At 34.6% G+C, this 24,079-nt stretch overlaps 1 protein-coding gene across 6 annotated transcripts in view; it reads left to right on the top strand.

Moving 5' to 3' along the window:
• STXBP5 (syntaxin binding protein 5) overlaps positions 1-24,079 on the top strand; it is a 165,692-nt gene that overhangs the window by 54,408 nt on the left and 87,205 nt on the right. For all 6 annotated transcript variants that reach the window (XR_013830897.1, XM_079939884.1, XM_079939885.1 and 3 more), the window contains exons 7-9: positions 491-574; positions 8,150-8,273; positions 18,116-18,194. Coding sequence is in view for 5 of the 6 variants with exons in the window: in XM_079939884.1 (XP_079796010.1) it covers positions 491-574; positions 8,150-8,273; positions 18,116-18,194 (287 nt within the window). In the remaining variant the exon portion in view is untranslated. The remainder of the gene's footprint in view (positions 1-490; positions 575-8,149; positions 8,274-18,115; positions 18,195-24,079) is intronic.

Here is a 24,079-nt window from a genome sequence, read left to right on the forward strand (position 1 = left end):
GTTCTTGTGGAATAAATATGTGAACATGTGGCCACTGGAATTATAAGTCTGAATCTCATGAGAGAGGTCCAGGCTAGATATAATTTGGAACTAATCAATATATAGATGAGTAAATGAGATTGCCTGATAATGTGTTGAATTAGCAAAGTCTGTAAACTTTAAAACACATGAAAATGTTAATTTTTATTGGTGACTTATATTAATTAATGAAAATATACCCTCTGGACTTCAAAATGGTACTGTTTTCATTTTCAATAATCAGTTGTATGATATATGTTGAATCCCTAATGATCAAAGGCATATAAATATGCAATGCAGTATTCCCATATGTCATCCATGAGATTAGTAATTAGCAATGCAGATGTTTAATTATATTATAATTTCATACCTTAAGCATATGAATGATAATAATTATCTTTATTATCAGCAAATAAATGTTTCATATGATTCATGTCATTCCTAGGTAATGTGGCATTTTCTTTTATTACAGCTTTTGATTGGCTTTGAATCTGGAACAGTAGTGTTATGGGACCTCAAGTCAAAGAAAGCAGACTACAGATACACCTACGATGAGGTAATAACATTATCTTTGCTAACCAAAAGCTGTTGTCATTTCTCTAGCTCAGAACGGCTTCTCTAAGAACTTAATTCGTGATTCTTTTAGGCAACCTTTTTAATTGCAATAACACATAGTTTTTGCATATATATGAAATAATATATTAAAATAGGTCAAAAGATAGAAAAAAAAAATCTCTGCAACTCCTATCATTTGGCCATCCGGTTCCCTTACCTCACATCGCAATGTTAGTTTCTCATGTATTCTTCCAGAGATATTTTCTGCATTTACAAACAAATTAATAAAGTATGCTATTTTAAAATTTTATACAAGTGATAGTATGCTGTAAATATTTATAGTTTGCTTGCTTTAGGATCCAAATAAAGACTGTGATTGATCGATTTTTGTCTTTTTTTGCCCTCAGACTTCCTATAAATTGGATGGTTTACTGAGGCATGATCATATTTAGTTTCATTTTTAGCAGGACTATTTCATAGATGATGCTGATGTTCTTCTACCAGGTTGAATATTAGTGTCTGTTTGTGATATTAGCAGCCAGTGATGTTCAAGGCCTAGATCTGTTAGTGCATAGTTGTTGCAAAATAGGGAAGTTCTAATTTTATAATTCCTTCTCTATTATGTGGGACACTTCAGTAAAGAGAAACTTCTTGTCTACTCTTTTGGTTATATAGTAGGACAGTTCAGATAGGAAAGGCAGGATAAATGCTTGATTCTTTCTTTTTATTTCAGTATTTACTCTAAAGGGGTTGTTCTCTAGTAATCTTAATGATGGGTAATTTGTTCTTGTTTTCTGTTTCACTATGTACTCAAAGATTTAAACGTATTTCATATGCTTCAGTACACTGAAGTTATTATCCTTATTGATTTTCAAATTGTCCCATCTTTGGTCAGTGAATCTCTTCCAGTTGTTTCCCGAGTCCTCTGGTGATAATACTCTTAGATAGCTTCCTTGCCATCTGTTATAACAAAGTATACCTATTAATCTTGTATATTTCTGTCCCAAATTTATAATATCTTTTTCCATGAAACTGGCTTCTTTCAGTGTGAAATGCTATCTAGTGACCCTAATTTGGGTACCAGGAGTGTTCACAATTTCCAATTCAGTGAATAGATCTAGGAACTGTGTAAGTGGTTTTGTTTGCTTGTTTTTGAGAAATATGTCATGTGTTCATATCGATGCTTTCAGTTACTCAAGCAGACTACCTTGAGCAACTGTAGCAATACTTGGAATACTTTGTAAATGTCTGCGTATTATCTTTTAAGCTTGACTAAAAGAATTTCCTTTGCTTTCATAGCTGTATACTTTTTGTATTTAAAGCTTTTTAGTTAATAAGTATTCTGCGGTTCACCAATCAAGATCTTGAAATTATTTTAAAAGAATATTTTTAATAAAGAGTTCTTGTCATTTCTCTGGAAGATTTGGCCTGTAGAGCTGTTTCCTATGTCAAAATGAAAGCACATTTGAAAAACTGACTTTTTTTTGTTGTGCTTTTGTCATTTAAATAGTTATCTTGGCTTTAGCCACTATGGAGTCACAGGGAATTTACCATCTCACCTTAAATATACTGGAAAAATACATGAAAGAACAGTTTTTAGAAATTAGCAGGTAGTGTAGAACCGGGATTCCTTAGAGAGGGGAAACAAGGTGAGCCCTTCAATTGCCTTAGCTTATGACCTGGAGAGATCTTCCAGGTCTCAGCCCATGAAGGGGGAAGGGGGGAACCTAATTTAATAAGCCCAACAGTCTCCCTGAGTTGAGATGGCAGAGTTGGGAAATTGGGGAAGATATCCATAGCTTATAAGACAAGGTAACAGAGAGTAGAGAACTGCCTAGAGATAGTTTTAAAAGTTCGCAAGGAGCCCTTCACCCTGCGTCTTCAGCTGAATACTGATTACTGCATGGGTGTGAGGCTTGGAAAAGATCCACTGGAAAGGAGTAGGTAGAACAATTCTCATAGCACACAGAGGACTGAGAGTAGTTCACATTCCCAGCAGAATGGAGAAAGCTTGTAGTAGACAGGGCATCAGGAAGAGTGCTCAGAAAGGTACTGCCTCAGTAGTGGGGCCAAACTAGCCCTGCATTACAGGCTGGCTCAGCTAGCCTAACAGAGCTTAAAAGCAAGCCTTAAAAAGTCTAAGCTGTTTCCAAGCAGTATTTTTAACTGCATCCCAGAAAAAAGGCTCAAAAATCTTTAAAAGAGTATAACAACCCATCATAAATTTCACAATGATTAAGCATCCAGATAAAAATCTATGAGGCATGCAAAGAAGCAGGAAATATAATGCAAAAGGAGAATAAAATACAGTCAATAGAAACAGACTCAGAAATGATACTGATGGTATAATTAGTAGACAAGGATACTAAAACAAATATTGAACAGACTCCATATGCTCTAAAAGGTAAATGAAAGCATGAAAATGTTGAGGAAAGGCATGCAAGACTTCAAAAACACAAGTGTAACTTCTAGAGATGAAAAATGTCTAAGATGAAAAATTTTCTCTGGATGGGTTTACCAGAAGATTTGATATTGCAGAAGAAAAGCTTGATTAACTTGAAGACACATAGCAATAGAAATTACTCAATATGAAAGATGAGCAAAGAATGAGCAGGACATCAGTGAACTGTGGTACAACTTCAAGAAGACTAATATATGTGTAGTAGGAGTCTCAGAAGGGAGCATGTGGACAGAAAACATATTTGAAGAACTAATGACCCAAAGTTTCCCAAATTTGATGAAGACTTTAAACCCTATAAACTTCTAGAATATACAGATATCTTAGAAGTTCAATGAACTCCAAGCAGAAGAAACATGAAGAAAACTACACAAAAGCATGTCATATTTCAGTTGCTTAAAAGTAGAACCTGGGCTTCCCTGGTAGCGCAGTGGTTGAGAGTCCGCCTGTCGATGCAGGGGACACACGTTCGTGCCCCGGTCCGGGAGGATCCCACATGCCGTGGAGCGGCTGGGCCCGTGAGCCATGGCCGCTGAACCTGCGCATCCGGAGCCTGTGCTCCGCAACGGGAGAGGCCACAACAGTGAGAGGCCCGCCTACCGCAAAAAAAAAAAAAAGAAAAAAAGTCTGCATATAAGTGGACCTGCATGATTCAAACCCGTGTTGTTCAAGAGTCAACTACACAATATACATATACTTACACTATACTTACATAGTATATACATTACTGTAGCATAAAGTTTACTATACTATATATACATTATTGACATTTATGTTTACATATATATATATATATATATATATACTTGGGTAGCACATATGTAGTATTACAAGTAATGGTATTAGACTATTAGGAAAAAAGAAATCTTTTATCAAGTTGTATTTGTACTTTAAACATTGCAGAAATAATGGGAAAAGTTGTGCATGTTTGTTGTATTTAAAAGTTCACATTTGGCTATTTCTTTTTGTAGGGTATTTTCTGTTACTTGTTTCTCTCTGTTATCCAAAATATTATGAGCTATTGGTCCCTGTAATTAGCTAGTATTTATTTTTGGAATGCTTAATAATTTAATATCTTAAAAATAAAAGGTACTCTTAAAGATGTATATTGTTTTCTTTAGCAAAGTAGAAATATTAGTTCTCTTTATATAATATATATACTTATGTATATGTTACACATTTTTATATATAAGATTAGAATGTTTTTATTTATAAGTTCCAGATAACACTGTAAACCTCTCTTGTACTTCTTTTATCACTTTAAAAAAATATATTTAAGTAGCTTTGTGTATAGCTTCTTAACATTACTTATATTTTACAGAAATAATTTCATCTGTTAGGGCGACTAAGAAGTTGCTTATTTTAACTTTTTTTAAACAAATAAATATATTTATTTATTCATTTATGGCTGCTTTGGGTGTTCATTGCTGTGTGCGGGCTTTCTCTAGTTGCAATGAGCAGGGGCTATTCTTTGTTGCGGTGCGCGGGCTTCTCATTGCAGTGGCTTCTCTTGTTGCGGAGAACAGGCTCTAGGTGTGCAGGCTTCAGTAGTTGTGGCATGCAGGCTCAGTAGTTGTGGCTCACAGGCTCTAGAGTGCAGGCTCAGTAGTTGTGGTGCATGGGCTTAGTTGCTTCACAGCGTGTGGGATCTTCCTGGACCAGGGATTGAACTCATGTCCCCTGCATTGGCAGGTGGATTCTTAACCACTGCACCATGGACTTCTGGGAAGTCCAAGAAATTGCTTATTCTAAGATTGAGTTTTTGGAATGTCATGTGTATGTTTTGGAATAAGTTTATTACTATTTTAAGATTTTATTTAGAATTTTGTTAGAGATACTTTGACCCTAAAACATTGTATTAAATATTGGCATTTAAAAATACAACTGAGGGACTTCCCTGGTGGCACGGTGGTTAAGAATCTGCCTGCCAATGCAGGGAACACGGGTTAGAGCCCTGGTCTGGGAAGATCCCACATGCTGCGGAGCAACTAAGCCCATGTGCCACATCTACTGAGCCTGAGCTCTAGAGCCTGTGAGCCACAATTATTAAGCCCCACATGCCACAGCTACTGAAGCCCGTGTGCCTATAGCCCATGCTCCACAACAAAGAGAAGCCATCGCAATGAGAAGCCCATGCACCTCAACAAAGAGTAGCCCCCTGTTGCCGCAACTAGAGAGAAAGCCCATGTGCAGCAACAAAGACCCAACGCAGCCAAAAATAAAAATAAATAAATAAATTTATAAAATAAATAAAAATACAGTTGATTCTCTTTGTCTATCATCATTTAAATTTTAAAATGTGATCCATAAACATTAAATTATTTTATTTAACTTAAATGTATAAGCATATGAGGAACCCAAATAAATGGACATTGAATGATGATACTAAATGATGACTTGGTATGTAAGTAAAACTCTTAACTTCCAGTTACATGGTTTTTGGGCTGCACTTGGCAGTTCAAGACATTCTAGTAGGATAGCTTTTAGATTCTGTTGACCATTAAGAACAAGAAGTGTATCAACTTGAATAAAAAAGAAGTAATTTAAAGAGAACGTAGGAGAGTGACTTTTTAAATTTTTTATAGACAAGATTTAAATAATATCAGAACAAAAAATTGAAGGGTAGCAAACTTTGGTCATATAAAAATATTTTTCATGAACATTGGGGTGCATGTATCTTTTCGAATTAATGTTTTTGTTTTTTTTGGATATATACCCAGGAGTGGAATTGCTGGATCATATGGTAACTCTATTTTAGGTTTTTGAGAAACCTCCATACTGTTTTTCACAGTGGCTGCACCAATTTACATTCCCAATGACAGTGTATGAAGGTTCCCTTTTCTCCACATCCTCGCCAACATTTGTTATTTGTGTTCTTTTGATGATAGCCATTCTGACAGGTGTGAGGTGATATCTCATTGTAGTTTTGATTTGCGTTTCCTTGATGATTAACCATGTTGAGCATCTTTTCATGTGCCTGTTGGCCATCTCCATTTCCTCTATGGAAGAATGTCTATTGAGTTCTTCTGCCCATTTTGTAATCAGGTTGTTTGTTTCTTTGATGTTGAGTTGTATGAGCTGTTTAAATATGTGGGATATTAATCCCTTACCAGTCATATCATTTGCAGATATTTTTCTCGCGTTCAGTAGGTTGTCTTTTTATTTTGTCGATGGTTTCCTTTGCTGTAGAAAAACCTTAAGTTGAATTAGGTCCCATTTGTTTATTTTTGCTATTATTTCCTTTACTTTAGGAGACGGATCCAAACAAAATATTGCTGCAGTTTATGTTGAAGAGTATTATGACTATGTTTTCCTCGAGGAGTTTTATAGTAGCCAGTCTTTCATCTAGATCTTTAATCCATTTTGAATTTATTTTTGTATATGGTGTTGGAGAATGTTCTAATTTCATTCTTTTATTGGGTTGGCCAAACCATACGTGTAGCTGTCCAGTTTTCCCAGCATCAGTTACTGAAGAGACTGTCTTTTCTCCATTGTACATTCTTGCCTCCTTTTTCACAGATTAATCGACCATAAGTGCATGGATTTAATTCTAGGCTCTCTATCCAGTTTCATTGAGCTATGTGTCTATTTTGTGCCAGTACCATACTGTTTTGATGACTGTAGCTTTGTAGTATAATCTGAAGTCAGGGAATATGATTCCTCCAGCTCTGTTCTTCTTAAGATCATTTTGGCTATTCAAGGTCTTCTGTGTTTCCATATAAATTTTAAAATTATTTGTTCTAGTTCTATGAAAAATGCCATTGGTATTTTGATAAGGATTGCATTGAATCCGTAGATTGCCTTGGTAGTATGATCATTTTAACAATATTGATTCCTCCAATTCAAGAACACAGTATATCTTTTTATTTGTGTCATCTTCAATTTCTTTCATCAGCATCTTATAGTATTCATAATACAGATGTTTTGCCTCCTTAGGTAGGTTTATTCATGGGTATTTTATTCTTTTTGATATAATGGTAAATGGGATTGTTTCCTTAGAAGATATATGCACCCCAGTGTTCATAGCAATTGCCAAGATATGGAAGCAACCAAAGTGCCCATCAAGAGATGAATGGATAAAGAAAATATGGTGTATATATACAATGGAATACTACTCAGCCATAAAAAAAGAATGGAATTTTGTCATTTGCAGCAACATGGATAGACTTTGAGGGCATTATGCTAAGTGAAATGAGTCAGACAGAGAAAGACAAATACTGTATGATATCACTTATATGTGGAATCTAAAAGATACAGCAAACTAGTGAATATAACAAATAAGAAGCAGACTCACAGATAATAGAGAACAAACTTCTGGTTACCAGTGGGGAGGTTGGGGAGGGGCAATCTAGGGGTCAGGGAGTGGGAGGCATAAACTGTTGGGTGTAAGATAGGCTGAAGGATGTATTGTATAACGTTGTACAACACAGGGAATATAGCCAATATCTTGTAATAACTGAATGGAAAGTAACCTTTAAAAATTTTATAAAAATTTTAATTTTTTAAAAAAGATAAATAAATTTTAAATAAATAAATTTAAAACTTAAAAAATATTTTTCAGATAGTTTTTAAGTGGCTCAGACATATAAAATAAATTTCAGATTTTAAAAGTCACCTTAATAATTACTGTGAGAAATGGGTAACCTGTCTTAAAGCTCAGTCTGAGGTATTTTTAATTGACCTTAATTCCAAATGTACATTTTTGTCTAAAAATTCTAAAATTTTAGTTAATTTCTAAAATTTGTTCTCATCTGTCAATGCAACTAGTTTTTCCAATGGAATATTGATTATAATTGCTTGGTAATTTATGTTTAGTTATTGTTTATTGTAAGAATACATTTTGTTTTCCTGAACTTGTCAATAATACGTATATCACTATCATATTATCCTTACGCTCACTTAAGGAGTAAATAAAGTAAAAAATCATTAAAATAGTGTCAGAACCAAATTAACTGTCATAATGACAGGAGGACTGAGTTATGGGAATTTAAGATTAACATTATTGACGTTAGCTTGGGAAATAAGAAAAAGTTTAAAATGAAAAATGAATTATGAATAACTTGGTGTTTAAATAAAATTTTGTTTTTAAAAATGGAATTCTTTACCCCTCTTCTATAGGCTATCCACTCTGTTGCTTGGCATCATGAAGGAAAACAATTTATTTGCAGTCATTCAGATGGCACTTTGACTATATGGAATGTGAGATCCCCTGCTAAGCCTGTACAGACGATAACTCCACATGGTAAGAATGTATCCCTTTTAAACACCACCTAAATTGTGATGGACAGTAAACTGTTTTGAGTTTGCATTTGGATTTGTTTGTTTGTTTTTTGATGATAAGGATGGGTTTTCTTTCATTCTGAATTTTAAATATTTATACATATAGAAATAATTTGTAACAACCAGGTAAATAAAATCTCAAATAACTATGTTTGTGGTTGAAATTGCAAATATGAGCTTTGAGAAAATGAAGTTACATAATCTTCTGAGTATTCTTTTCTCCAGTAGTCCAAAAAGTAGATAATTTTGTGAGTGATATAGGACTTACTTTAAACAGTTGTCATCTTAAAGTTATCAATTGCAAGTTGCTAATGTATATATAATATGTACTGAAACACTTGGAACTCTAAGAAGGTAATTTTATACATTAAAGTATTGTTTTCAGAGTCCCCAGAATGACCCCAAGTTTGATTCACTAGGAAGACTCATAGGACTCAGCGAAAGGATGCAAAGCAAAATCAGTACGGGGAAAAGGCACATGGGGTGAAGTCTGGAGGAAGCCAGGTTGAAGCTTCCAACAGTCTTCTCCCAGTGGAGTCACACAGGACATGCTTAATTCCTCTAGCAATGAGTTATTACCACATGTGTGAAACGTTATCTACCAGCGAAGCTCACCTGAGCCCAGAAGTCCATAGTTTGTATTGATGTCAGTCCACAGGTACCCTCTGCTTTAGCATGTACCAAAATTTTAGATGCTCAGAAGGAAAGCAGAGATTGGTCATAAACCATATTGTTTGTATAGATAATATAGCATAGTGTGCCACCCTTATCAGTCTTGGAATGGTGGAAGCTGTCTTGAAAGCCAAGTTACCAGTTGCCAACCAAGAGAGCTAATCTTACAAGCTGACCTTTCTAGGGATAGCGGTCTCAAGCCTGCTTTGTTAACTTTTTTTCTGTACAAGTAATATATACAGAACCTCCATGAAGGTTTTATTAGGGTGCTTATGAACATATTATGAAGACCTTGTTTGAATTTTGGATGAGGCCTAGGAATTTGTATTTCTTTATTAATCTGCATTCTCCCAATTCTACCCTAAGAGGTTCTTAACCAACAAATTTAGGGAAATAAAAAGGAACTGTTTTTTAAATTGGTAGCATACTAAAAGAGTACTTTTGTAGTTATTGCTAATGTTTCATTGTTTGCTTTCAAATATGAATGCCCACTTTTTTTTAAAAAAATTGGTACATTCTGAATTATTACAATGTAGAAAATAAACAGTCAAATTAAAAACTTATCTTTCTGTAGCAATATGCATTTTTAGACTTGTTTGTTTTCTGGTAAAAATAATCATTCTTTTAGCCACATATTGTAATATATTTTACCACTGCTTTTTGGTAGCAGCCATCTTCTGGAAAAGCACTTATTTTAAATTTGCTACAGGTCTATTTATGTGTGCCTCCAGAAGATAGCCCTTTTGATAGTAGGTTCCAGTTTTCCCTAATATATTTTTGTTCTTCTTTCTGTTGGTGCCTAAGTCCCTAATCTTTGTGGTACTCCTGAGTATTCCCATACATTTTAGCATCTCCCAACCCCACTGGAACCTAGGAATTCAGAAAACCAAAACAGTAGATGAGTAGTTTCAAGACCTTTAATTTCAAATCCAGAAGGAAATAAAAATAATATTGAAGATGGTAGAAATATGTAATATTGGTTTTTAAGTTTATCTAAATTTTTATCTGTTTTTGTAAGTCTAGTACAAAGAGGTTTTTTTCTTTCAGACCATTTGAGAGTAAGTTTTCAACATATTGCCCAATCATCCCAAAATATTTCAGTATTTGTTTCTTACGAAGACATTCTCCTATATCACCAAGTTTTGCCATTTATCAAAAGGGTCTATATGCAGGATAGATTTAGTTGTCATGTTTCTTTAGTCTCATTCAAACTGGAACTGTTCTTGAGCCTTTTCTTGACTTTCCTAACTGATAAATTTTGAACATTACAGGTCAGTTTTTTTATAGAATGTGCCTCCATTTGGTTTTGTCTGATGTTTTTTCATGTTTAGATTCATGTTGTACATTTTCAGCAGGAATATCCCAAAAGGATTGATGTGTTCTTTTTGCAGCCTCAGGTGGAGCTTATGTTTGATTTGTCCTAGTGATGTCTCATACTCTGATCCCTTGATTAAGCTTCTGTCTACTAGGTCTCTCCATTATAACATTATTTTTTCCTTTTGAAATTAATAAATGTTTTTGATTTTTTCTTGTAATCAATAAGTGTTTTGATTTGGAGGAAATATTTGAGACTGTAAACATACCGTTCCTCATCAAATTTTTACCCCCTGGTTTTAGCATCTGTTGTTGTTTCTTGGATGGATCACTTATTGGTTGCCAAATGGTGATTTTCTATTTAATCTTGATACTTTTTTTATACTAAAATCTTAAGACCTTGAGAGCAGACTTTTAGAAGTAGCATAAATAGATTTCTACAGGGTTTGTAATATCTTAGCAAAAAAGGGTAACTAGTTAAAATTACTTTTTTCAAACAAGACAAAGAGTATTTGATATAATATGTTTTTTTCAAAATTAGAATCCAAACAAAATGTAAAAGTACATTTTTTTCTGTGGCAGATGTTAGGAAGTTGGATGGCGTTTGTTGGCACAGTATAGCAGCCTAAAAATGTAGATCATCAGAAGTACTGTTTCTTTATAAAATATGAATTATTTTCAGCAACAGTAATGTGGTAGATACCTGCCAAAGTTAAATTTATGCTGATAGTTGAGTTCAGTGGCAAAGCTAAGTGCATTTTTATACATTAAAGCACAAAAATGTGTTTTTCATACAGTTACAAGGTATCACATATTCCATATATACATATACCATATTTGTGGTATGCAGTTTTTGGTATACTAAATATCTGCTTTGATGGATTGAAATTTAGGGCTTTTTTTCATTACTATCTTGTGTTGTGGATTTGATGGATTGAAATTTAGGGCTTTTTTTCATTACTATCTTGTGTTGTGGTCTCTTGTTCTTACTTTCTAACAGTTACGGTAAATCTTGGGTTTTTTTCATATCTAAACCATGTAAGGTAGTGGTTAAGTATATCTTATTCTTAAAAAAAATTAATAAGCTTGATAATTGATTAGAACTGATTGTACTTTTATTTATTCATTCAACAAATATTGGTTCTACTATGTGATAGGCACCATTCTACACCTTAGAACAAATAAGCAAAATGTAAGTGAAAGTACCTGGAAACTGACATGCTATATACATATGCGATTATAGTAAATATAAATTTGGATATCTTATTTACTTGGTAGGATAGGACCAAAAGATTTTTAGATTAGTTTTCCCCAAAATGTATTTCACGATACTAATTTTTCCTATGTTAATGAGTTATTTGGTGAAAAATATGTTATGATCAAAGAAGTTTTAGAAATGCTGAGTTAAAGTTGAACATTTTCTTCACTACAAGACTTCTTAATCTTTAACGTACGCTATGAATTTCTAAGAGGGAAGGTACGTATACACATGTATATATACATATATACGATTGACCCTTGAAAAGCGCAGGGTGTTGAGGTGCTCGCTACTGCCTAGTAGAAAATCTGCATATGACCTAAAGTCAACCCTTGGTGTCTGTGGTTCTACATCTGTAGTAGTCTAGTATTTACTACTGAGAAAAATTTGCACATAAGTGGGCCCATGCACCTCAAACCCGTGTTGTTCAAGGATCAACTGTATATTTATTATTTATGTTGGTTTATATATTAATTTATTTTATGTACCTTTTCCCAAACTTATTTGACTTTAGCACCTTTTGTTCACAGAGCATCTTGTGGTTGTCTAGGGTTCCGTGGAATACACTTTGAGAAATGACGGCCTGGTGCTTGAATTATAATTTAATTATAAGACAGTTCCCCAGATTTGGTAGCTATGTTTAGTTTACCCTCCTATGGCATCATTCATTGCTAAAGCTGTTTGTTAGTGGACTCTTATTCTGAGGGGCATAGCAGTTATCTAGATAATGATGATAAAATGGCCAAGAAAGGAGAATAATTTGAATTCATTTAAGGTAATTTTCTGATATAAAGTTGTATAATTTTATGCATATCAAGATGGTTGATAGTCATATTTTTTCAGAAAGTCTCTATTTGGGTATCTGAAATTACTCGACAGATGATTTTTGACCAAAACAAATAAAAAGTGATATCTCCCTTTAATCTAGTTTTTATGAATATCAAAGAACATTTCCCTGGCAGTCAGACAATCTGGAATGTAATTCTAGCTCTGCTGTCTGTGAAATACTTTGTAGAGATAATTACTGTTTTCTGGGACTTCATTTCAGCGTATGTAAAATGAAAGGATTGAGCAAGGTGATTTTTAAGGTGTAAAGTTTTATGATTGTGTGGAAATTAAGCAGGATTTGTACCACCTATTGACTCTGCAAAGTCATTTCATCTTGGTGGGCTATAAGTTCTGTATGTCTGTATGGTAAGCCTAGTGGGTAAGCCCTGCTTCCCTCTCTCTCTCTTTTGGCTTGTTTCTCTCCTATGGCAGATAGGCTTTCATTTTTTAGGAGGGAAGAACTTTGGTAGTCCTGGCATGGCTCAGGTACTTACCCTGAAGCAGTCATCATGGTTAAGTGATTTGCTGACCCAGGGCCCCAGAGGATCTCCCATGTAACCCTGGGTATGTGCGTGTGATGTGTTGCAGCGTGAGATTTTTCTGCTATTGTCAGGTTCACCAAAGTCAGATTATTCTCAGAGGAAATGGAGATGGTAGATAGTCAAAATCAATAGGTATCCATTATAGGAAATGACATTTTAAGATTTAGTTCGTGGAGCTTATTCATCAGTACAATCAATCCATTTACCAAAGAATAACCCAGGATTAGAGAACTTTTATTCTGTTAAACGTTGCTGAAGGAAAGATAAATTCAAACTTCACATAAGTAAAGCTAACTTAATGTAATATTTTAAGGTTGTGACATATTAAAAATTTCTATTAATCTACTTTTAAGATTTACCTGAAGCATAATACATTCAATAAATAACAAATCCATACAGCAGTTCTTTAATGTAGTCCATTACAGAGTTTTCCCTAGTTTTTATATTTGAGTTTTATAAGATAGCAAAGAGCAGAGCAAGGTTATTTTAGTCAGAAGGTGCAAAGACATAATCAAAAGCAGAGTATTCTTGGAAAACTGTTAATAGTTTAATATGACCAATGTTTAAAATTCCTTTGGGCAAGTAGCAGGAAACTAAGACAGAACTGCATACAGAGGCAAAAATATACCTTGTAGTATGCTAAAGAGTTTGGACTTCATGATGGAGACCTAGGAAATGATTTTATAGTGAGAAACATAAAATTTATATTTGGAAATACTGCTTTGATGGCATTGCATCAGATGAGCTGGGAGCAGAAGAGGGAGGTCAATTAGGAAGCTGTTGTTAACAGTAAATAATGAAGATGTCAATTGTGACTGCTATTGAGAAGAAATGGACATACATAATGAAATTCTGGAATTAGAATCAATAGGACTTTGTTGATTGTGGCTGGGTAATTTTGGGGGATGGGAAGCAGGGCATAATAAGAGACAAGAAGAAATCACATGTGACATGGAGGTTTATGTGATTTATTAAGTCGAGTTTTATATTTAACCAGATCTTTTCAATGATTTATCAAAGTAGTTCACAGGTAGTTGAAAGAGTAAGCACACATTTTTCTACGGAGGTGGCGTAGCAGTTAAGAAGTGAAATGACACTTAATGGTGAAATCCAGTGATGCTCTAAATGTCGTTTAGCTATATGTGCTTTATAAAATCTTAACTAGTGCCTTATTACTTGATTTGATTTAGAAAATGGTTAGTCTAGGATTACAGATGAATAAACCTTTCAGGAATATAAGCAATAATCAGTGGCATAATTTTAAAAATCTGAGTTGAAAAAAGATCAGAGTATGCAAATCAAAAGGACTCACTAATTTCCAAGCAAGATTAATGAAAAATCACTATAAAAACTGTAACACTTTTAATTTATAGAGATAATGAAACTACTCTCTTAGCATCCTTGTATGCATCCTTGCATCCATGCATTTTGTCTAAACTTTTATAAAAAAAGTTTATTTATAAAGAAGTAAAAATCAGACCGGCTTTAAACTTTAAGTTTAAATGCTGGACACAGTAGAGCAATACCAAGAGACTATTGAGCAAGACAAACCTTAAGAATTTTGTACCTGGTCAGGTTTCATGTATCTGGTCTTCTTCAGAGCAAACATTTAAATTCCTGACTGAAAGGTCATATATCTCTGAACAGATTGAAATAGAGGTTGAAATTCTTACTTTGTTCCTTGTACTGCATGAGGGACTAGCTTTCAGATTTCAGCCTCCTTTTTTCCATACCTTTCTGATTACCTCAATTCTCTCTCCCACCTCAAGAAACCAGTCTTCTCCCCTGGCAGTCCTTTCCTGTCCCTTGATCTGGTGTTCTACTTAACTCTATCACTAGTCACTTGTTGGTTCTTGTAAGTTAGGATGCCAGAGGTTCAAGAGTCCATTGCATCATCATTTTCTGCATAAAGAGGTGAAGAGATGTTTCCCTAGGATCTTAAGGCAGGATTAGATGTTCTAATAGCAGTTGAATGGTGTGTATTTATAAAAATTTAGTGTAATAAAAGTGCCATTTCATGTCAGTGGGGAAAGCTCTGATGGTTCAGTAATAAGGCTGGCAGGTGCATACCTGTATCACAACTCGTCACATTGTACACTTTAAATACTTGCACTGTATTGTCTGGCAATTATAGCTCAATAGAACTACACAAATAGTGCTGAAATTATTAAAGAAAAAATACCTTCCCTATATCAAAATATACTTCAGAAAATAAATGTAGTAAATGAAACTATAAAGCAATTACAAGAAAAAGCAAAAAAAAAAAAAATTGTAATGATATTTGTGTGGGGAAGAACTTCCTAACCATGAAACCAAAGAGGCGGTGACAAAAAAGAATGATAGTTTTTTTTCATACACATACACATATGATGATACGGGATCGTAGCGTACCAGCCTCTTCTCCCTAAACGTTCCCCGACATTAGCAGCCCAGTCCCCTTTCTTGCCCCACCAGGTAAGCTATGTCAAAAATCTTACAGGTGTTCTTCCAAAATATATGCATTTCTAAAATCGTATGTATTTACACACACATATACAAACATATGAGATTTTTTGGTCATTGTTTTACAAAAATAGAACTATATTAGTATTTTTTGCATCTCACTTTTCTTAATCCACTGTACTTGAGGAAAATCTCTCCATGTCATCTGGCACAGCCCTAATTCCTTCATTTCAATGTTAGTGTATCAGCCAATTGTTTGTCTCACAATTTTTCACACTTTATTCAGCCATGCCAAATTGATGGGCGTTAACTTTATTTTCAGTTTCTGATCACTACAGATTGTGCTGCCTTTACCTTTCTGTAGGTATTCGATAGGAATTTGTCCTTTTGTTTCTGTGGAATAAATGCTTATGAGTAGAATTGCTACTCCTTGAAATTTACTAGTTTTACATATTTCTATTTTTCATAAATGTTCTCAAACTGCTTTTCAAGAAGACTGTATCCTTCGCATTTTTACCAGCCATGTATAAGTACCTCTCTTCCATTGTTCCTGCCAGCAGTGGTACTATAGCTCATTTTACTTTCTTTTTTTGTTAACTTCCTGTTGGCCCAGAGTCTTAGAGTTGGCCAGAGATGAATGACTGGGGCCTTTTCCTTTCCTAGGTCTTTCCTGGGCATGCACACTGCCTTGCACATGTATACAGCCTTTTAGATTCCTAGAGTATGTCCAGTTCTTCAGGATTTTTAAAAAATTCCTATCCAGGATCTTATTTGCCTCAACTAAAACCACAGCCTTAGAGAGCTGTGATATTGCCAGCAGATTGCTATTATTTCTGTGATGCCCTGAAGGTAGGGCTTTTTGTCTCCTGCGCTGATGTCTGTTCTGTCAAATGAAATTGCCACAATGCCTTGGGAGTAGAGTTTTTCAGGGAGCTGCAGATTGGGACAAAGTACTGATTGCCTTCTAGGGAATCTGGTTTTAATGGAACTGCAGATAAACTTCAGTCCTCTCTGTTGGTTGATGATGCTGTTGCCTTTTCATGGTACTGGGCCACTGAGCTGGGGAACAAGGGGAATAGGAATAGCCCTTGTCAAAGCATCCCAGTCCCCCTTGTCTTACCAAGGTTTGGTCATTTCCATTGAGTAGATTATGTTAACGCTCATTTTGTGGCTTCAGTTAATTTGCAGAGTTTATGGTAAGTGAGCGAGTTCAAGGAGGTCACACTTTGTCATTCTGGAAGTCAGTCTCCTTTTTTAGTTTTGTTAGCTGTTCATAGGAATTGAGTCCACCATGTGAACTTTAAGGTCATTTTGTCCAAATTTAAGAAAAGCTGTTGGAATTCTAATTACATTAAATTTGTAAGTTAATTTTGGAAGAATTGCCATTTTAGGATTTTAAGTTTTCTTAAATAGAAACATGATTAAGACTGATAGACTTATTTAATCAATCACAAGTGACACTAGGGATAGTATTTGCAACATATGGATACAATGTTAATGACCTTTGAATATTAAGTTTATTTTTAAATATAAAGAAGATAACATACAAGCACGGGTAAAAGATATAAGTTATTTTTAAAAGAAGAAATACAGATGATCATAAAGCCTAAGAATTTTCCATTAGGGATTAAATCAATACAAATTAAAATGAGATACCCTTTCCACTTACCAAATCAGAAAAAAAAAGAGCACTGTTCAGGAAGCGTGTGGCAAAATACCCTCCTACACTTTCTTCTTCCTTTCTGGAATACAGTTCTACCTAAGTATCTCTTTTCTAGAAATTAATCCTAAAGAAAAATAATTAATTTATTCACTGATTAAATAGTTACTGAGTGTCCACTCTGTGCCAAACAATGTTTGTCACCATGGACGTATCAACAGAAAACACACACTTAAAAACCTTTGCTTTCATGGAATTTACGTTCTTGTTGGTGAGGCAAACAACAAACAAAAGAAAATACAAACTTCATTAGAATGAGCTAGTTACTATGGGGGATAAAGCTGGGAAAGAGGATAAGAAGTGTTGGGATAGCGGTGTGTGTTTGGGATCTTCACAAATAGTATAATAATGGTGAGACTGATTAATCCCTAAGAAATGGGAATAATATGTTTTATTTTCTTTAATTTTTCTGAGTTGTTAATACAATGAACATGTAAAAATAGATAATAGAAATCAACCTTTTTAAAAATAATCAAAATTCTTTGACAGTGTGAGTTTCTGACACATTTTATAGGGGTTGGTTTATTTTAGCAATCTTCTGGACATTGCAATGGATGGCTTTTACTTAGAGTAAACGTAAATGAGTAAGAGAGTAAATGTAAATGTAAATTTATGCTAATGAATTTATTAGCATAGGGATTTAATTTTGCAGCCTGTCACTTTGGGTGAAAATATGACTTAGATTTATTTTTCTCAAATAAGCTGTTTTAAAACTTGAATTCATTGAGCAAATTGAGACCCTATTTTGCTTATCTTCAATTAAGAACATTGGAAAGACTGAATTTCTCTTACTAGAATTTTATCACATAAATGTTGTTGACAAGTTATTTTATTTACTTTTTAGCACTGAATTTCAAACAGTAAATTGATCATTTAAAATATCTTATTTTGTATTAAATACTTCTTTCAAGACCACTTTAAAATGTTTCATGGTGGATTTCATTATATTTCATTTTATAAACTGTCAATGTATAAGAATTTAGAGTAACTTAGAATTTTAGAATTTAATGCAGGAAAATATATTTTAGGAAAACAGTTAAAGGATGGGAAGAAGCCAGAACCATGCAAGCCTATCCTCAAGGTGGAATTCAAAACGACTAGACCTGGGTAAGATTTTACTTCACTGACAGTATTCATTGTATATAATTACTGAAGTAGCACTGACGGCTCTCTTATCATTTATTTTTGAAAGCCTACTTTAGAATGGTCTAACCCAGTCATAAATTTTATGCTTTCTTTATTTAGCAAGATAACTAAAATGGATAATTTTAAGATAAAATATTTCATTGTGTTCTGTCTTTAGTAATTTCACAATATATCTTGGAAAGTTTGAATTATTTTTCTTGTCCAACTTTATATGTTCTATTAGCTTAGTCTTCAGTAGCAGTAGTGTTTATTCACTAGTAAATTGTGGAATAAGCAATGAAGAAAAAAGATTTAAAATTTAACCTGTTTATACAATGTATGTTCATTATGAAAGTTATAAGTATTCTTCAAAAATTAAATCTTATTTTAAGAATATTTGGCAATTCCAATAATAAATACAGCTTAATATCAAAAGAAGATCATCAGTAGTATTTGAAGAGACTGATTTACACTGTGAATTAGGTATAAGATTTATATGGTTTTTACGATGTACATATCTTACATGTTTTTTGTATATACCAAATGTTATATTTAAAAATATAATAAAGGAAAAATTTTTTTAAGGTTTCTTTGAAAATTCCACATCTCTTTAACCTCTAAAGGAGCCCCTTTATTTATGTTCTAGTTTCCTAGGAAAGGTGTATGGTTTTATTTACTAGAGCTATGTTGTAAGAGAGTGAATTTATGTAGTGTATATAGTGCAGTGGTTCTCAGATTATGGTCCCTGGGCCAGCAGCCTTAGATGAGAACTTGTTAGAAATGCAAGTTCTCAGAACTCACCCCAGACCCACTGAATCAGAAACTCTGCCTGTGGGTGAAGCCCAGCAATCTGTTTTTACTAGACCTGCAGGAGATTCTGATGCACACTAAAGTTTAGAACCACTGGCACATTTTTTTATATACCAGCTTATAACCACTGGTTATTATAACTGGCTTACTTCCCTTTTCAATCTGTTCTTTTCTCAATCTAATTCAACTCAGCCTTTTTCTCATTGGAAGAAAAGATAGTAGGCTGAAGAATCTTAAGATTGCTGTTATTTTTCCTTGATCCCCTTTAGCCTTCCTCTGGGACCCAGAAGATATATTGTGTTCAGACAAAAGATTGACTGAACTCCAAGAGGAATAGCATCTGTTTAATTGATTGTGGCATCCCTCACTGTGTGACCTTTGGCACAGTTATTTGACTTCTTTGTGCTTTAGTTTCCTCATTAATGACATAGATGTGATAATAGGTCAAAAGGTTGTTGTAATGAATTAAGTGAGATAATCATGTATTCAAAACATTTCACACAGTGCCTGGTACATAATGAACTTGCTATAAACGGTTGCCCTTATTTTTATTGGGAAACCTCCAACCACCAATTGCCTTTTATTTGCTGTAGTTGTTCTATGGCAAATGTATGTGAATAGGAAAGCATAGCAGCGAAACGGCGTGGGGTGGGGAACCAGAAGAAAAAACCCTATGTTTATAATACAACATAAAATGAACTGTCTAAACATTTAAACTGACAGTGCTAACTGTCTTCTGAATTATCTAATCATTTTAACAACTGTTGGTTGGCAACAAAGGCAGAAGTACAGGGAGGATTTTTTTTTTTCCTCTCTGTGTTCTACCTATTCCCGTTTTCACTCCTATATACTGGTAATATTTATAAGTTCCTGGTTTCTTCAGGATGGCAGTGATGTTTTTCCTTTCCTAGGATCAGAAATGAAAGAAGTCTGGCTCTTTTGTATGCATTTGTAGGCACTGTTAAATAGATCCATAGGCTAACCCTCTGGTAACAGTCTTCTCCAGCTTCCTAATTTCTTTTTTCACCTGGGATAAGATTTTCAGTGAATTAAATGAGCTCTCTTTTTCCTCACTACATGACTCGTTTCCTTGAGATATCGCCCCAGAATTCTAGCACATAGCCAACATTGGGAGCTACTGGAACACCCCTCCCATCGAGAGCAGAATCACCCTCCAGTAAGCAAGCTAGGCAGCTCTCAACCTTTCCTGTTCCTAGCAAGTGTCTGGGGCAGGTGCCGGCAGAATGTGTTCTATCAGTTCATGTTGGCAAATTACCAGATTTTATTAGAAGGGCCATCCTTCCCTGCTCAGAATCTTCCACATTTTCTTCTCTTTACCTAGAAATAATTCAAGGCCGAAGGATTCCCTCTCACCCATTATAGTTCAGCATAGATGTCACTACTTTTAAGGATGTCTTGGCCATGTGGACTAGATTGTGTCCCCTAGTAATATACTCTCAAAGCATGCTGTATTTTTCCTTTCTAAAACTTATGCTTGTCATTAATAATGAAATTATTTGTTTAATGCATGCCTTTCCCATTAAATATTCAGACTGATGAAAGCGTGAGACATAGCTCTCTCACTTCTAATTGTCCTAGCAGAGTGTTATTGAACGTAAGGAAGAAGAAGATAGGCTGGTGTATAGAAAAGCACAGCCATGAAGACTTAGCTGTTTTCTGTTAATGATAAACTAGCTGTTACTGTTAATGTTAAAGGTAAACTGACAAAAAATGGAATCAAGATGTTGTGTAACTTTTATTTTCTAATAAAGTATATATTACACCAGGGGAGACAAGATTTTTCCCTTACATAGGGAACAGTGACAATTTAGTTAATATTACATTTTAATAGCACTTTTATTAAAGATATGCAGGTATTCTTTATATGGCCAGTTCTTAATAAAGAGTCAAAAGTTAAATGTTAAGTCAATTCTGTTGAAGCTGTTTTTCGTAAAATCTAACGTGACTCAGGTGTGAAGTCCTGCAGCCGTTGATGCTGGAGCAAAGTGATTAGAGCCTGAGCTCTTGAGCCGCACCACCTGGGTCTGAAATCGGCCTCAGCTGTCCACTCAGGTGCCACCTTCGGCAAATCAACTAAGCTTTCTGTGCTTGCTCCTTCTCTGTAAGGTGGGAATGAGAGTAGTATCTACCTCAGAGTTGTTACGAAGATTCAACGATTTATATAAAGCAGCAGGTTGAAGGGAAGCCTCTCTGTTAGGGAACCTAAAAGTGAATATGATCATGGCTAAATATGGCAGTTTAGTTACATTTGGAGAAGCACAGCTGAGAGGTTAATTTACTCCCTTTCTTTATAACACATGCTATGACAAGCCTTTTGCGTACAGGACCAGAGAGTAGATATTTTAGGCTTTACAAGCCATATGGGTCTCTTGCAGTTATTCGGCTCTGCTCCTATAGCCCCAAAGCAGCTGTAGACAGCTCTTACATGAATGAATGCAGCTGTGTTACAATAAAACTTTATTTACGGACTTGGAAATTTGAATTTCATGTAATTTTCAGGTATCATTATTTCGGGTGATTTTTTTAACTATTTAAAAACGTAAAATCCATTCTTACTTTGCAGGCCATACAAGAACAGGCAGTGGACCATAGTTTGATGACCCTTGATAGGCACACACATACATATGCATGATGTAGTTAAGTTAATCTTTAAGGAAAAGTTGGGCTTTTGTGTTTGTTTTCCACTGACATTACCCCACTCCCACCCCTGGTGCCAGAATTCGTTTTCAAGTAGTTGAGTAGATGTGGTGATTTCTTTAATTTTATATGTGGGCTAAAAGCTGTAGGTAGATTACCTATGTAATATTAAAAAACAGATTACAGTAAAAACTCAGGGTACATTCATGATATTCATGAAAATATCTAAAGATCTATTTCAATAATCCTCACAAACTTGCTACCCTTGAGTTTCCCCCACTGCTACCAGTGTTGTGTTTCTAATGAGAGAATCCTAACTCTCAGAAGCCCCCAAACTCCCCTGTGCACAGTTATTTCTCCAGAACACGGGCTCACTTTCTCTGATTTTTATCTTTCTCGACTGTAGATTGTTCTTAAATAACTATATCTGTTAACACTTGTGCTGCCAAAGTGCTTTACGCATATTTATTTAATCTTAGCAACAACCGCATGAGGCAGGTATTATCTCACAGATGAGGAAACTGAAGAAGAAAGGTTGAGTAACTTGCCCAAAGTCATACAGCTCATAAGTCGAAGAGCCCAGATTTAATCAAGTCTGTACTCTTACCTGTACTCTACTACTGCCTGCTCTCTGTTCACATTAACCACCAGTCCCCAAGATTACACTCATACCTGCAGATCTCCCAGCAATAATTGCTCTGCTAAACTATTGCTGAAACTGCAGATGAAGAAACTCACCTTCAGTTCATTTACAGATATGTCACTCAATGAGAACAATGTTTTGGGATCACAGGTTTGGTAATAGTCTTTACATCAATAAGTATGTTTGTATATTCTCATTCATGGAGCCTCTGCTTTTCTCTGAACTCTTGCCACCAAAGTATTGTTCAGCAGATGTTCCATCTGCTAATCCATCTCTCTCATCCATCTCAATTCTTGCTAAGCCATAGCAGCAAGAAGAGAAACCACATTCAGAATCACAAGTTGTTTCCTTTTGTCTTAGCAATTCTTATATTCTTAGTTGAGATAAAAATAGCATCTTATATCTTGAACTCAAGACCCTTACTTAGATGGCTTGGCTTTCAAGCACCAAGAAGAAAAGAATTAGTAGATAAAGTGAACATCCATTATTTGCCAGGTACTCTGCTCTGCAATTGGAATGCATTATCTCTCATAATTCTCATAACAGCACTATGACTTGGGTACTTTTATTGTCTCCTTTTAGGATTATAGATAATGAGTCATGGAGAGCTTAAGTAACTTGCCTCATGAAGTAACAGAGCTGGAATTTGAGCCCAGGTTAACTCCAGAGCTGGAGCTCTTAATCAATGTACTAGGCAGTATCACAAATAGCCGGGGTTAGGGTGGGATTCACAAGTCACTCAGTTCACCAAGAACTGTATTCTCTTTTATATTTGCTAGTTTATCAGGCCATCTTTTTAAAGTTAATATTAAATCATACTCAATACAAGTACTCACACTAATGTGAGATGAGAGATCTGGATAACTTAATGCAAGTAACCCTAGCTACTCAGGACTAGAGAGTTGCACAGATTGCTTCCAGGCTGCATATTTAATTCTAATTTGGTGATTCCCACGTTTGATTTTATGGTATCCCTTTGTGGTCATGGCACTTGGTCTTATACTCACTGTTTAGGAAAAATCCACAAGCAGATTTACATTTAATTGTACCTAATGAGAAAAGACCTCTTTGAGTCCATGGACTCTTAAAATTTCACATGCATCATCAGATAACCTTCCTTGTTTTCATGTTACTTTTACCATGTTGGTCAGCACGTTTCAACCTCAAATCGGCTAATTCTCATTGTATCACTATCTTCAGAGACATTCTTATGACCCACCACAGATTTATCTGTATTATATTCATTCTCTCAAAAGGTGAACATTTTCTCCCAGTCTTACTCTTCAAACCTTGTACCTAACTGGGATAAATTATTGTTCACTTTCTTGATTTTAAGATGACATTTGACGTACAGTGCCTTAACGAACACTATTATTGTATAATCCTGTGTAGCTAGAAAAGTGAGACTACTAGATTGATAGCTGTCTTCTGACATCAGAATACTTCATTTAGTAGCTATATAAGTATGTGCTCAAGATTGGGTTTTCTGTCCGTGGCTTCTATCAATTTAAAGTACTAAGATTCCTCTATTTTTAAGCTTCTCTTATATTAGGTGTTTTTTTTTTAATTTTTGTTTTTATTTTTTTATAAGCAGGTTCTTATTAGTTATCAATTTTATACATATTAGTGTATATATATATTGATAATTCATTACTGCTAAAATATAATTGATATCACATATTTAATTAAGTCTACTGATAAACAAATGCATTTTTGTTTCATTAGCAAGTTTTACTTGTTAACTTTGTTTGAAAGT

The sequence above is a fragment of the Stenella coeruleoalba genome (assembly GCF_951394435.1).
Source record: "Stenella coeruleoalba genome assembly, chromosome: 12".
Classification (NCBI taxonomy): domain Eukaryota; kingdom Metazoa; phylum Chordata; class Mammalia; order Artiodactyla; family Delphinidae; genus Stenella; species Stenella coeruleoalba.